Raw genomic sequence first — 14,532 nt, 5'->3', positions numbered from 1 at the left:
CCGACTAGGCATCCTCCATCGTACAACATCCTTTCTTGGCACACCTGTACTCCGATCCACTTACAAGGCCATCATCCACAGCTTGATGGAGTACTGCTCTCCCCTTTGGGCTGGCTCCCCTGCTACACAATTTGCTCAGCTAAACGCTGTGGAAACCAAGGCCTCCATGGAAATTGGAATCTCCTACAATGAAACTGAGTCTATCACTTCACCATCACAGACAGGTCGGTGGTCTTTATGTCTTCTACCGCCTACTTTCTAGTCTTGCACCATCTGCTCTTTTCGTGCTTTGTCCCCTCTCCTCCCCCAGATTTCTGCAGGGCTCACAGTCCACCATCAACCCCCTTCTGGTGAAACCAACTAAATCCAGGATCACTGCTCACCTCCACTCATTTGTTCCTCTTTTGCTTTCCTGCCTGTGGAATCAACTTCCATATCCTCTTCAATCTCATTCTTCCCTCCAGGTCGTAAAAACAGCTGTTCACCACCATCTCAGATCGTCCCCAATCCAAAACCATAATCTTTTACACCCACATTAACCACACCGAGATCCATACTCCTTCCAATTTTCCAGTTTTCCCTCCTTGGAGCTTTCTTCTGTGTTCATCTTGTCCACCCAATGCATGCGTGTTTCACATCCTGTTTTTATCTGTTAATTCCTGATCCGTTCAGTGTACCAGCTCTTCCACGAGCTTCAACTATGTCTATAAAAAAACAAAAACAAAAGAAACTAGAATTACGTTGTCGATGGCACACCATCGCATATTCCCGCGCGCACTGCTTTGTCCCATCAACGCTAGGTGAAATTTTATCTTGCAAAATGGATTGACTATTCTTTTCTATTTGATGTGCTTTATGACCAAAGACTTACTATGTTTACTAAATCAGAAGTCATTGCAAGCATGTCAACATTTCATGAAACATTAATTTAACACTGTCCAGCAATATAGAACTGTGCATCAATTTAATCATAGGAATTAACTGTGTATAACATTGTGACGTCCACGGGACTTGAACAGTCCCGCCAACGTAGAATGAGCCGAAACGATGGAGGCGGTTTATTTATTTATAACCCAAACATGGCGGTTCTAATCGCTCTACCGCAAACGGGACGAGGAAGGTGGCACGAGTCACTTTTCACTGAGTTGATGACGTTTATTTGTTTTTATTATTAACCAGAAATAACAAGACTCGGCAAGAAAAGGGATCCGGGGAGATTCGACGGGATGGTGTGGGATCGGGCGTGGGGAAAACACAGACAATTCCAATGAATATACAAGTCTCAAACCCTCTAAGGCGCCAAGTACACGCACGCACACACACACACACACACACACACACACACACACACACACACACACACACACAAACACACACAGACACAGACACACGCACCCACACGCGCTCACACACACACACACACACACACACACACACACACACACACACACACACACACACACACACACACACAAAACGTAGCTACTTCTGGTGGTCAGGCTGGACCGTGGTGTGGACGCAACTGTCCCTGGATCAGCGTCGGACGAGCTGGCCTTGCTCTCGTCAGGGGGGGGGCAGGAGAAACCGTGGTGCTGTCGACCTCCTGGTCCAGGCCCAAGTCCGCTCACAGCCGCCAGGGAACCAGTTCTGGCGCCAAATTGCGAGCAGGAGAGGGAGGCAGGTCCGCCCGCCGTTCAACCCCGTACTCCGAATCAGCAGAACCCCAGAGCCAACCAAGGTGAGGCACGAGGCTCAGCAAGGCTCCAAGACACGATGAAAAACAGGATCGAATCCGCGCAACAACAAACACGCTTCCCGCGCAACAGCCTCCACACCAAAAAAACACGATCTTTTTGTCCCGATCTTCTTCCTCTTCCTTTTCGACCCCGAACAGAACCTTTTTATCCTCCCGTCCTCGTCACTTCCAATCGAGCCGTTTTATTGGCCCACCGCCGTCGCCTTCCGCCAATCGTGATCACGGGGTGGAGCCATCCGCAGCCCTGTCCTGTGACGTCACGGCCAGCCTCCAGGGACTACTAAAAGGGGTTTACGCAGACACACTTACCCTATCCAGTGTCCCTATCTAATTACGTGACAATTATCATTTCCCCCTTGAAGAAATGAACATTTACTAGACAACTTATCACCACTGAATTGCTACTTATTACATCGAGATCCTGGTAAACTCGAACAGCATGGCATACCTAATTAAACATCCTAATTACCCTTTGAATGTATACCCCCCTCAAACGTAACAATATTAATTATTCATAATCAATTTGATAAATACAGTAAAACCTGTGACTGTTTGTCACTCATGGGGGCCACATAAGTAAGCTCTATATATAAGAATTTACCATGTACAATGGTAAATACACTTAAAAAAAAAATCAGCCCCCATGAACCCACCCCTTCTGGCCCAGCCCCGAGGGGTCATATCAAAAATCCGACAGTGTTGTGCACGTCCCCATAAATATATTTACTATGTCCCAAAGTTTCAAGTTCCTATCTCAAACGGTGTAGGAGGAGCTATTTGACCCCCTATCCGCTAAGCACCCCCTACCCCCCAAGCACCCTCTGATCATCATGTGTTTAAAAAAAATATGTTGTTAAATGTATAACTCATGAATATGTTTGATTTAAAAAGCTACAAGACAATTTTTTTTTTTTTTAATCAACACCCATGACCCCAACCCCTCTGGCCCGGCCCCTAGGGGTCATATCAAAAATCCGAAATTGTTGTGCACTTCCCCATCCATATATATCTACTATGTCCCAAAGTTTCAAGTTCCAAGTTCCAATTTCAAACGGTGTAGGAGGAGTTACAGGGTAAGACAGACGGACGTACGGACGGACGTACGGACGGACGGACGGAGACAATCACAATATTCCCGCTTTTCTTCGAAAGCGCGGGAATAAAAACAGAACACCACCAAACAGCAATGAACAGTACCGAACAGCACTGAACAGAACAGCACCGCACCGAACAGCACAGAACTGAACTAAACAGAACAGCACAAGACAGCACAAGTTTATTGTTTACTGTACTGTGCAGCACAAAACAGCAATGAACAGGAATGAACAGCAATGAACAGCAATGAACAGCAATGAACAGCAATGAACAATACAGAACAGCACTGAGTAACACTGAGCAGCAAAAAACAAACAGAACAGCACAGAACAGCACTGAGCAGCACAGAACAACACTGAACAGAACATCAAGATGTGCAAGGCATGGGGCAGGGGTGCCAATCCAAAAAGGAGAGTTCTATTCCATCGTGCCGCAGATGAAGACCTTGCTAGTCATTAAAAGTTCAGATTTGCTAAGGAAAGACATGGCACGAAGGAGGATTCCCAGTCAGCAGCTGGCTTTGGAGGTTAACTTGGGTTTGGGATTTGCAAAAAGGATATAATTTTATCAATGGCTGAAGAGAGTGAAAAGGCTGCTGCTTGCCTATCTGAAGGATGAGGGATGCAATGATAGAAAGATCAATGTAGAAGATGAGGAACAGGACTGGACCCAAGATAATGCTTTGGGGCACTCCAGGCTTGACAGGGAGATGAGAGGAGAACATCCCCTTGAGAGCCACGTGCTGACTGTGAGAGTGAAGGAAGTCAACAAGCCATGAGAGGATGTGGCTTTGGATGTCATAGGCTGAGAGTTTACAGAGAAAGGCGGGATACCAAACTGTGTCAAATGCCAGAGTTATATGCAGAGAGGCGGCTCTGATTTCTTATCTGAGATTCCACAGCTCTATCGATTGTTGGAAGAGTAGAAGCAGCATGCCCAGGGTAGAGTGACCGGGTCCTTAAATTAAATGTGGGATGTGATGCAGGACACTTGGAACAATATTCCACACTTACAAACTGTATTGGTACATGAAAGCAAGATATAATGCATGAAAGCAAGACATTGAGCAAAGGATCCCCATATCAAATACTGATGCACTGAACAATGTATTCAGTTTGTTTTTCTATAATTTCTGCAATAGCGCATTGTGTTTGCATTTTATATACACCTATCAGTTACAATTACTGATTATTTGTGCGTATTCTGTGTGTTTTTCCATAATTATTTCCAGTTGTACAAATAGAAATCACCAAATGAGAGAAAGACTCATAAGGCAATCAAAAGGAAGCCAGAGGAATTAATAGGCTTACAAAAGACAAGAAACGCTAACCAAGCAAGATCAATTCCTCATACCAGCTGACGGACTACTGCCTTGTGCTGGTGTAAAGAGCCGGATGCTCAGACGTGGTAGGACACATTGTAGCCACAAGCTGGCCTGCCTTGTGTTGGCCCCCAATAGGCTGGTCCGCTGTTCGAGTGTGTCTGCACCTCCAAGGGGACAGTCCTCTCCAATCTGTGCTGTCTCCTCCTTGTTGCACCGAAGAAAGGGGATGGAGGATAGGTAAGTCAGAATAATACGTTCTCTTACAAGTAACTTTCAATGCAGCAGGGCTTCCCATTTGGCCCATCAAGCCTGCACAATGGTTGGCAATCTATACTTGTTTATCCATGCTCTATCGTTTTACGAAAAGCTAAGTGTCAAGCAAAGAAGCAGCATGTACCATTTTTTAAGTCTTTGTGATGAAATCGCCTGGGATTGGGTTTGAACCACCCATCTCCCAGGCTTAGAGTGGATGGATGCTACAACCATTATGTCACCGAGTCCAGTTAATTATGTAAGAGCACAAGTATTGTACATTGATATCACCTAATGTCATTTATACTGGCGGAAAAGTACATTGATCGCCTCTAAAGCTGTCGTTATTCTTGTAAAGACAGACGACAATTCTAGGTTACCATGCACTTTTTGTCTTTGATAATCAGGAGATGTCGTGGAAAATTGTGGAGTGGGAATGGCAACATTTGGCGACCATGTGAAATGAAGTCAAATCTGCACAAATCCTTCTGGGAATTTGCAAGATGGTGGTGAACAGTGTGTCACATTTTGTATGACGGTGTCATGTAGTTCAGTTTCTGGTGAAAGAAATGTCGACCGGCTTAAAAATTACACCACAGTAAATTAGATGTACTGTTCGGTAACATGTATACTGTAGAATGTTCCAGTCTGAAGTGAACAGGCTGTTGTATCTGCATTCTACCACAAGCCAATTTCTCTAAATTGGATATATTTTGCAGCCTGTTGTTACTCTCCGTTGAATCAATTCAAAACCTCAACTGTCTTTGTGGAAAAGGTCAAGGTCATTAATGTCTCTCTTCCAAATTCTATCCGACCCCACCTCGCTAACAATTCCCTCCAGCAAAGGTAGAGAAATTCCCAACCACTCTTGCTCCTCCGATGTGAATGCATCTTACAGAGTAATTCCTTCAATACTCAGCATTTATTTGTTCATATATGCTGTATGTACCCCCTTTTTCTTCGCTCTTTTCCAAGTCATTCTCCAAGCATTGCCTGGGTGCATTATGACAATTCCCCGATGTTATCTCCATTCATAAAAATCAATTTCACCCAGGTGTGAAATGATAGACCAGGGTGTCATGACATGTCACAATCTTCTTTCGCATAATCATCGACCACCCACTGGATGTACCCGCAGGCAAGAATACCCGCTGAATTTCAGCCTGTTAACAATCGAAGGAAAATAAAATAATGAGGATTGAAAAGAAAATAATCTCAGTAACGGTGACCGAACATGGTAAATCCCAGCACTCTATTGCACTTGGATTTCAGAGAAAGGGAGTTGTAGCATAAACGAGTTCTTGCATTAGACGTTTGTGGGTGGCAAAGTTGCAAGAAATGTTATCGTAAGGAAGGGGACGGGCCTGTAAAGCAAATCAAATAATTGGCAATGTTGAACTACCTAGTACTTTAAATACAGTTGCTTGGGAATGCAGATCTAAGGCCGGCAAGATCTACCTTTTGCTAAATACAGGAACCAGGCTAATCGTGCACTCATGAGATGAGCAAAATTTAGAAAGAATCCTCAAGAAAAGTTCAAACATTGTGAAACTTGTAAACGGAATAGCAAGTTCCTTTTGATCAATCACGAAGTCCTTTGGTAGCTTTGCACTCGCTTTCGTGAATTTCGAGTGAATGTTTAATCACGTCCACACTTCCAACACAGACATCCAATTCTTCTGTAAATTAATGTATCGTCACCTGATGATTCTCCAGCATTCGGTGTTAAACACGTTTAATACTGACTCGAGTCACAACAGTTAGTTGCAAGAAAGAACACTCAAGATTGTTTACCAATTCAATTTTGTCTTCTGCAGCAAGTGGTTCCATCGTTTGCGTCATTGCGAGTGAACACAGCTGTGCGACTGATGCCGTGCCCCCTCCCTATAAGTTAGGACAGGAATTTCCGGAATTCAGCCAGGATGTCAGTGATAACATGCCAACTGTTCCATCATAGGAAATCTAACGTCCATCAGCTAACGCTCGCAAGACAGGTCCTGGTTTAATGCACGTCCAAGGGACAGTGCACTCTGTGATGCAACACCCTGCCTGTGAATCCTAAATCCGACAAGTTAAAGTCCGGCCGAGAATTGAACTCAGATTACGCAGCTCAAAGGTAAGTGTGCTACCTCTGCACCGTCCTGTCAGGACTTTGAACCCGCTGAACCATTAAAACACACAGACAGGTGAAACAAGTGAATCACCAAATTTTGCAGAAAATCTCCTGTGAATTTCAGTTGGTTTTATGTTCTTCTACACCATGACTTTTCCCGACGCACACGACTATATTGGCTGCCATCTTGGTTATACCCAGAATGCTTTGACCAGCATTGAATAAACAATATTGTACTTCCTGTACAACTTACTCAAAGTAAACAGCAATGTTGCACACAATTCAAGCTTTGAACTATATTTTTCTTTCCATGGTACACAATAAAAGTCATACATACTTTTAGATATACATATGATACACATATTTTTGTGGTTAATGGTAATATACCTCAAAATCTCTTATTGCACTCGTTATTGATGTGAATAATGTACAAGTTCCTCCCTGAACCTTACGTGATTATTACTACAGAATAAAGGCTCTGTACCTTAGCCCATCATGCTGTGTTGGTTTGCAGAAGGGATCGTGACATCGAAGATGTAAAAATAATGGAAAGAACTGAGATGAGAATGATCTGATGGATGAATGGATTACCGAGCTAAAAAAAAAAAAAAAAAAATTAAATCAGGAAGAGATTAAAAATCATTACTAGTGAATAAGAACCTAGGAAGAGAAGACTTGGTTGGTATGGTTGGTCATGTGCAACGAAGGTCAGAAGATGAAGCTGTGAAGAAAGCCGAGAGGATGTCCTAAAAACACCGACTGAAAATGCTAAGAAAGATATGGAATATTTGATGTTGCACGAAACTGATGCAGTGGACATATCTGTAAGGAGGAATCCCATCATCCTGTCGTAAAACATTTGTTGATGTTGTCGTCGTGAGGTTGCCGTAGGAATATTGCATTTGCACTCAATTCCATGGCACATTCTCATTGCCATGAAAGTAAAGAGAGTGGAATGTGCAGTAAAGTTATACTTCATTGCATTGCATTACCAAAAGCATTTTTCAAGAAACAAGTCAGGCAGTTGTTATGGAAGTTGTTTCAAGATTGTGGCTTTTTTTTCTGCACTAAATAAGATGCTTTCAGAAGCATGGACTGTGTACCACAGTACATGTTTTGATATCGCGGTATCGCTCCGATTACGGGCCAAGGCACACAAAACAAATGTGTGCGCGGTACAGGTTAAAAGCACAGGCCATGACAGATCGTCTGTTCGTAGCAGTGCCTGCTATTTGAAGAAAGTGCCCGAAGGGCAATTTTAAACACGTGAAGGAATAAAAAGGCTCCCAAAAAAGGAAAAGAAAAATTGCGCACCGACTTTCCAAACGTTTGTCATTCCAAATATCGTTGGAAAGACCAATTTCCCCATTAACATTTCAGTTGTCCAAAAGTTGACATCCTTCCCAAAGGAGCCGGAAAACACGATGAGACAATGCTGAGAGAGAAATAGTAATGAATATTTCTGTCCTTGTTGGAAATCATGATTCTCTCTTTTGATAGGTAAATATATGCTCTCCTCGTTCCACTCACAACCCGTAAACACCTCTCCTTTGTTCGATTTCACATCTCCAAAACAAAGATCTTTTTGTATAACAACTGTATTAAAGGGCTTAAAATAAATAAATGAATAAATAAAACTGTCCAGTTTGTGCAGACAGCCGACTTGCACTTATGTCAAAATGTACATATGTTAACATGTACAATGTAAAAAGCTCCACCATAGTTAAGCAGCCAGAAGGAAAGTGACTCAACGACAAGGTAACGGGCACAAAGCCCGGGCAGGTGGGTAAGAGCCTTGGGCTAAAGGGTGACAAGCACAGCGGTGTGTGGTGGTAACTGACGTGGAAGCGGGAGGGACAGCGGCCGGTACACAGGTAGACAATAGTACACAAAATAGCATTTTGTCAGGGACATATTTGATGGGGTAAATAAGCAGCAAAAATTAAACAGAAACGTTTGGGCAGATATTAGAGGAGACAATGGAGGTGAAAAGTTACACAGACAAGAACACGTCCACGTTGCTGGAAGATCCACAATTTTCAACGACTATTATAATCACAGTGCTTAATATTTATTCCGTTTTTCTTCAAAATTAATCTCCAGAAAAAAGCACTAATGACTCTTTCACCAAACAAACTATTTCTGTCCTGGAATCACTTAAATACCACCTTCACCAATCTTATTCCTGCCTTCCCCAGGAAACGTCAATTTCAACCAGGCCAGCAAAGTGTTTCTGTGGGTCATTTTCCCTTCTCATTACACCAGATGGAACAGTTCGTTGGTCTAGTAATGTCATCCCAATTCCAGCCCCATGTGACACCAAGAAAAACCAAACGGTGGATACAGTGCAAGTGCCACCTTTGGTGTTCTTTTGAGGCTGAGGATGCTGGAATTGTGGGAAGAGGAAAATAAAGCAGGATAAAATGGCATCACTGCAAAGCAGTTGAGATAAGGTGCAAAAGCTGAAATTTGAAACAAAAGCTGATCACAATATCGAATAGGAAAAGCCGGGTAGTGACACGATTGAGATGGTATTACAAGAAATACGAGGTAGTCTTGGGTAACAGGCTTGCAACAGCTCATGATATGGACGTACGGCTAAACAATCACGTCGCCTGCAGCCCATGAGGAAGTATATGAGTTCGCTCTGCTCACTGCTCGAAAGACTTCAAAATGTTTCCGCCTCTAAGATTGAAATGCTTTGAAGTGTTAACAGGGCAGAATTGAAATACAAAAACTGTTTATTTTGTTAACTTTACATGAAGCACAACTCAGATTAGACTTGCCAACTCCAAATTGCCATGCTCCTCTGTGCCTTTTGATGGCCCACATATTAAAAATTCCTCTCTGCAAAGGAGAAACTTTCACAAATAAAACAAGAGAGTTCATGGAACACCTTACCCGGTGCAGTGTTAAAGTATATAATTCAAATAAAATTTAAAAAGATTTTAAAGGTTGCATAAAAAAAAAAAATCTGGAAGTTTACAACTGGAATTGCAGTGAACATACACCACCTTAGATAACATATCCAAGTACTGATACATGGAAAGGTTTTGGAAGTGTCAAAAAGGCGATTTGTGTTCTACAGTGTTCAATATAATATTTAATCCAATTAAAATAGAGACTTTAAAGGTTGTAGAAAAAAACAATTCGGAAATTAACCGCTGAAGATGCAGTGTCTTACACACCACCTTATTATTAACACGTTACATTAGTTATTTGTGCCTGTTGTTTGTATCCTTTATGACATCCTTACATACAGTAAGTTTCTTGTTTGGAATGATTTTCAATTTTCTTTGATTGCCAGATAGGCAGACAAAGTGAAAATATTATCACACTCCTCTCTGCGTATGTGCGATTGGGATGAATTCAGAGCCAAAGTACTGCCCAACTACAAGTTCGTATTCCGATTCGTGTTCAAAATAGACCATTCAATTGAACTTAAGTTGTTCCTCAATCATAAATTGACGTTTGCAGATGACCGAATGGACAGACAGAAGTCAACCAATTGATTAACCCTGCTTTTCGCTTCGCATGCGTGGGGTAATGACAGAAATCCATGGCAGATTATGGAACAATATGAACAGCGATTTATAAAGTGCAAGACGATCCTTGTGAACCCGTTGGGTTCTCGTTGTGACAGCGGTTGATAAAAAAAATCATTTCAAAAAAGATTTTAAAAATCCAGCTCCAGCGAACTATACTGCTGAGGTTGTTTGCATTGATAAAATACTCCCGAAGAGTACTTCACTGAATCGGGAATTGATTTTTTAGTAATTTTTTTTGTTGCCCGATTTGAACGAAACTTGATATTGCACGTCAATGTGAAAAAAATAACAGAGATAAGAAAGTCGAAGAAATTATTGTGCGTAATCTTCTAAACACAATTTTATTTATTAATGAACACAGAACTATTAGATCAAAATGGAGGTTTATTTTATGCTTAAAAATAAATAGTTCTTTGTCTATACTAAATGTTTTAGATTTTTAAATAAATAATTTCAAGAAAAAAAAAAGATAGCTCCAGCGAACTATACTGCTGAGGTTGTTTGCATTGATCAAATTCTCCCGAAGAGTACTTGACTGAATCGGGAATTGATTTTTTAATAATTTTTTTCATTGCCCGATTTTAAAGAAACTTGATACTGCACACCTCAGGAGAATGGTGAGCAATGTGGGCAGAAAATTTTTGCGCTATTGTGTACCGTTTTGGCTATATTTCGGGAACATACATACATACATACATACATACATACATACATACAAGATGAGAGTTTTAGTAATATATAGATAAACAAAATATCAGCAATGGCCAAAATGGTAAGGAAGGCCAAAAATTGCCTTCCAGGAGCGACGTCTGACTGACCTCAGGTGTGGTGCTCACGTCGGCAGAGTAGCTGCACGAGCTGGTATGCAGCTGGGCAGTGTTCTTGCTGCTCTGCACCGGAGAACTGACTGCCGGCTGTGACGCCGCATTGGCGGTGCTGCCACCCTGCATCTCCGGTGCCAACGAAACACGGTGCTGGCCTGGCGTAGAATGGTGCAGCTGTCGTAATGTCAACAGTATAGCTCCAAGCAGATCCGTCACCAACAGAACCTGCATGAACAGTGGAGTAAAATAACCTTGCACATATCCCATCTGCTGAGTATACTAGCCAGTAGCAATGGGAATTGCCCTGTGTTGAAAGTGTGAAGGCTTTGAGTGTGAGAAAAAACAACTGAAACTTTTATCCGGCGCCACCAAATTACATAACTTAAAGTTACGGTTAAAAGTCGAAACTTTTACTCACAGTCCTTTTATAAACCTCCCATGGTAATGTTTTTATTATTATTTTTTAACAATAATCATTGCTTTAATAATTGGAACACAAAAAACAATGAGAAACTTGGTGGTAGCCACTGGGGAAAGGCTTGTTACATTGCCCTCAGTTGTGATAGGGATCGATTTGGAGGAGCTGCTGCTCAGCGGAAAATATCCCCACTCCTGCGACACGGTAGCGACCGGTCTAATATTGACTCGAGCCTTACAAACATCGACCACTTGTCATGAGCGCTCCATACTCCGTCGTTGGACTTATGGAACTCCAATGTCACTAACCACACAAGAGCAATGTAAATACAGTACACACTCTAACATCAGTGAAATGCAGTGAATGATGCATCATGAGCTACAGCGGAAAGAATAACATCTTTACAGAATGTGCTGTGAAAACACACTTTCAGAAAGCTCGATTAAAAAACTGCATCCAGAAATAATGTGAAAACAAACTTTGTACGAGCAGCGCTCCATATGCTGTTGTTACATTTCACAAGAAGGCATGTGCTTATATGTATTAGCGAAATACGTACCACCTGCCTACAATCTCAAGCCATGCTCTCAACTAAATTGTCACTGGCCTGGTAATGTTGGTCTCTTGGCCATTTTGGGGGTAAAAGAAAATCAACAGCTGACCAAACAAAACTTTCACCATATTGTTTTTGGAATGAACTGCAAACTTCAACTATGCCATTACATCGTAATTCATTTATCACTGGCCTGTGGGCCAATGAACATGGTTTGTTTCAGATATTCAACGTGCGGATGTTAGTGTTACGTCATTGTGCTCCATCCGAAACACTGCCACTTCTGGCCGACATGGAACTTTCATTGCTGGATTGTCATTACTTTATCATTCGCTTTTTGAATGTTCAAAATCAGAGAGGAAAACTTTCAAGTATTAACATAGATTTAATTCCCCCCCCTACCCCAAAGCATCTCATGATGCATGCCATGTCTACAATCACGTCAAGCGATCCCTCCTTACGTGCAAACGTCCCTTGTCGATCCACGAGTGAGAGATGTTTGACAGACATTCGGTCATAGCAGTACTACGAGCTGAATCTTTATAATAATTTAAATTAGTAGTGATCCAGAAGGCCCATGGAGGAGCTGACACATATATCACATGCAGGACAAGGACGTTGGGAGACATCAGTGTAGTTCCAAATTACAAGGACGTTGGCAGTCATTGGTCAAATCGTCACAGTAAATTGGTTTTGAACCTGGAATCCTCGTATCATGAGCCACATGCTCAGATGGGAATGCCAAAGACAACCCGAATTTGATTGTTTGTTCAGGGTCCATCTTGTTCGAGTGAAGAAAGTCCAAATCATGTTGCACTTTATGATTTAAGCCGGTGAGGATGGAACGACTGAGCCCATAAAAACTCTGTTAACACAGCAGTGTTAGGAAGTTGGCTGGTTCACTGTTTTTGTGAAGCAAAATGCATCAACAACCAAATCAGCACATATTGAATCCAGGCACGTTTCAGGCAAACCTCTCACCAGGCTTTCACAAGCACACTCGTGAATAATGTTTCTAAACACTTGCCAAAGTTGGTTTTAAATGGTACTCTAACCAGTGAATAAACTTTAACCAAAACTCACAAGACTTTATAACTGTTATTCATGGAAGAAGGAGATGAAATACAGTACTACTAGAAAAAAAATTAAGCTACTGCAGTGCCCCTTTAAATAAAGAGCTGACTTGTATTCAGAATAAGTCATGTAAACTTTGAAGTTTGACATTTTTATTTTCCAGAACATCATAAAAATCATTTTAAAATGCAAGTGATGAATAAAAAATACCGTTTCAATCAGTGTACGATAAAGAGGATAAAGGAAAAGTGAGCATAAGACTGGTGATAAGGCAACAAAATCCTCAGCCCAAAATCACCTGTGCATTGCACAATGCCATCTCCATTGGCTGCAGGTCCACGTGCAGACAAACAGCGAAGGTGCGCTGTGATTCACAGGGGGGTGAAGCTGTCACCGCTAGTGTGCAGGTGCAGCCGGTTGGATCCATGAGACTATGCGTTATCGGTCGGACCCTGCTCTCTTGCTCTTTGTTTCCCTCGTACTCACTCATGATCGTGTAGCTGCTGCAATTCTCGAGGTTGAGGGTCCAAGGAAAAGCATCACCTAAAAAAAAATAATAAAAAAAAGCAACAAGTATTAACATCGGCAAGAAAGAGCATCCATGATAAACACCAAAACATTGGTGTATACCTGTGTAAGTAAATGAACTGGTCACGCACCCTCCTGCTGAACGTGCTGTGACATGGCAAGTGGAATGCCCTGCAGTGGAGCAATGTACTTGTGCCCGGCACTGAGCACACGGGTGTAAGGCAGACTCAGTACAAATATGCCAGGAGGAGAGCACGCCTTCCGATAGCAGGTATGCAGTGCTCGAGGAACTGCGTTCTTTACAAGATGCCCGGTCGAAGGAGTCAGAGAATCTCGAGGAGCGAACACGCACCAGGGCTGCATCTCAAACTGTGAGGTATGAGAGATTCGATTGATGCGGTTTGGAATGAAAATGGAAAGGCATTGTGGACAGATGGTAGAGCGATATTTTAAAGGTAAGAAAAGGTAATCAGAGGAAGAAGAAATGCAAAAATAGGATGCAAGGAATTAATTTGCTCATTTATTAAAGCCAACTGTACCTGCACAGCAGTACCCTGCCAGAACAAAATGAACATCCCTGATTGTAAACAAAATATATTTTAACAATCTGTCATACAAACACAATCAAAAGACCAACACATATTAAATATTTTGTAGCATGTCTTTTTTGCATCATATGGTGCGTGAATCCGTTAACGTTAATGCATCAAATCAATGATATTCTGCATGATAACCTGATCCAGCATATGCCACAGGTGCAGTACGTTTTGTTGCAGCCATTTTCCTGTAAGCTTGCGTCTGTATCGACCTTGTCCACCCCGTGTGTCCACCCTTTACCATCATTCTTCCCCAGATCCCTTATTTGTCCAAGTGTGCCTCTATTTTGTCCCTCATCCCTGCTGGCGGCGTGTTTCCCCTCTCTCTTTTTACCGTTCCTTTTGTTCTGTTACTTCCTGATCCATTCGATGTTCTTGCTCCTCCATGAGCCTCGACTTTGTGTTAAAAAAAGCTCTTGCATATCACTTGGCTGAGGTCAGCCTTTCCGTA

At 42.1% G+C, this 14,532-nt stretch overlaps 1 protein-coding gene across 5 annotated transcripts in view; it reads right to left on the bottom strand.

Moving 5' to 3' along the window:
* The window catches only part of VPS13B (vacuolar protein sorting 13 homolog B), a 616,840-nt gene that overhangs the window by 240,390 nt on the left and 361,918 nt on the right, over positions 1-14,532 (bottom strand). For all 5 annotated transcript variants that reach the window (XM_085896658.1, XM_085896654.1, XM_085896653.1 and 2 more), the window contains 4 exons: positions 13,617-13,854; positions 13,256-13,500; positions 10,907-11,137; positions 4,205-4,379 (listed from right to left, as the gene is read on the bottom strand). In XM_085896658.1, the coding sequence (XP_085752784.1) occupies positions 4,205-4,379; positions 10,907-11,137; positions 13,256-13,500; positions 13,617-13,854 (889 nt within the window). The remainder of the gene's footprint in view (positions 1-4,204; positions 4,380-10,906; positions 11,138-13,255; positions 13,501-13,616; positions 13,855-14,532) is intronic.

Source organism: Eptatretus burgeri, chromosome 9 (genome assembly GCF_056783735.1).
Source record: "Eptatretus burgeri isolate ZD-2024b chromosome 9, Ebu_testis_v1, whole genome shotgun sequence".
NCBI classification, from domain to species: domain Eukaryota; kingdom Metazoa; phylum Chordata; class Myxini; order Myxiniformes; family Myxinidae; genus Eptatretus; species Eptatretus burgeri.
The sequence above is the reverse complement of the archived record's forward strand: the minus strand, read 5'-3'. Positions and strand labels throughout refer to the sequence as shown.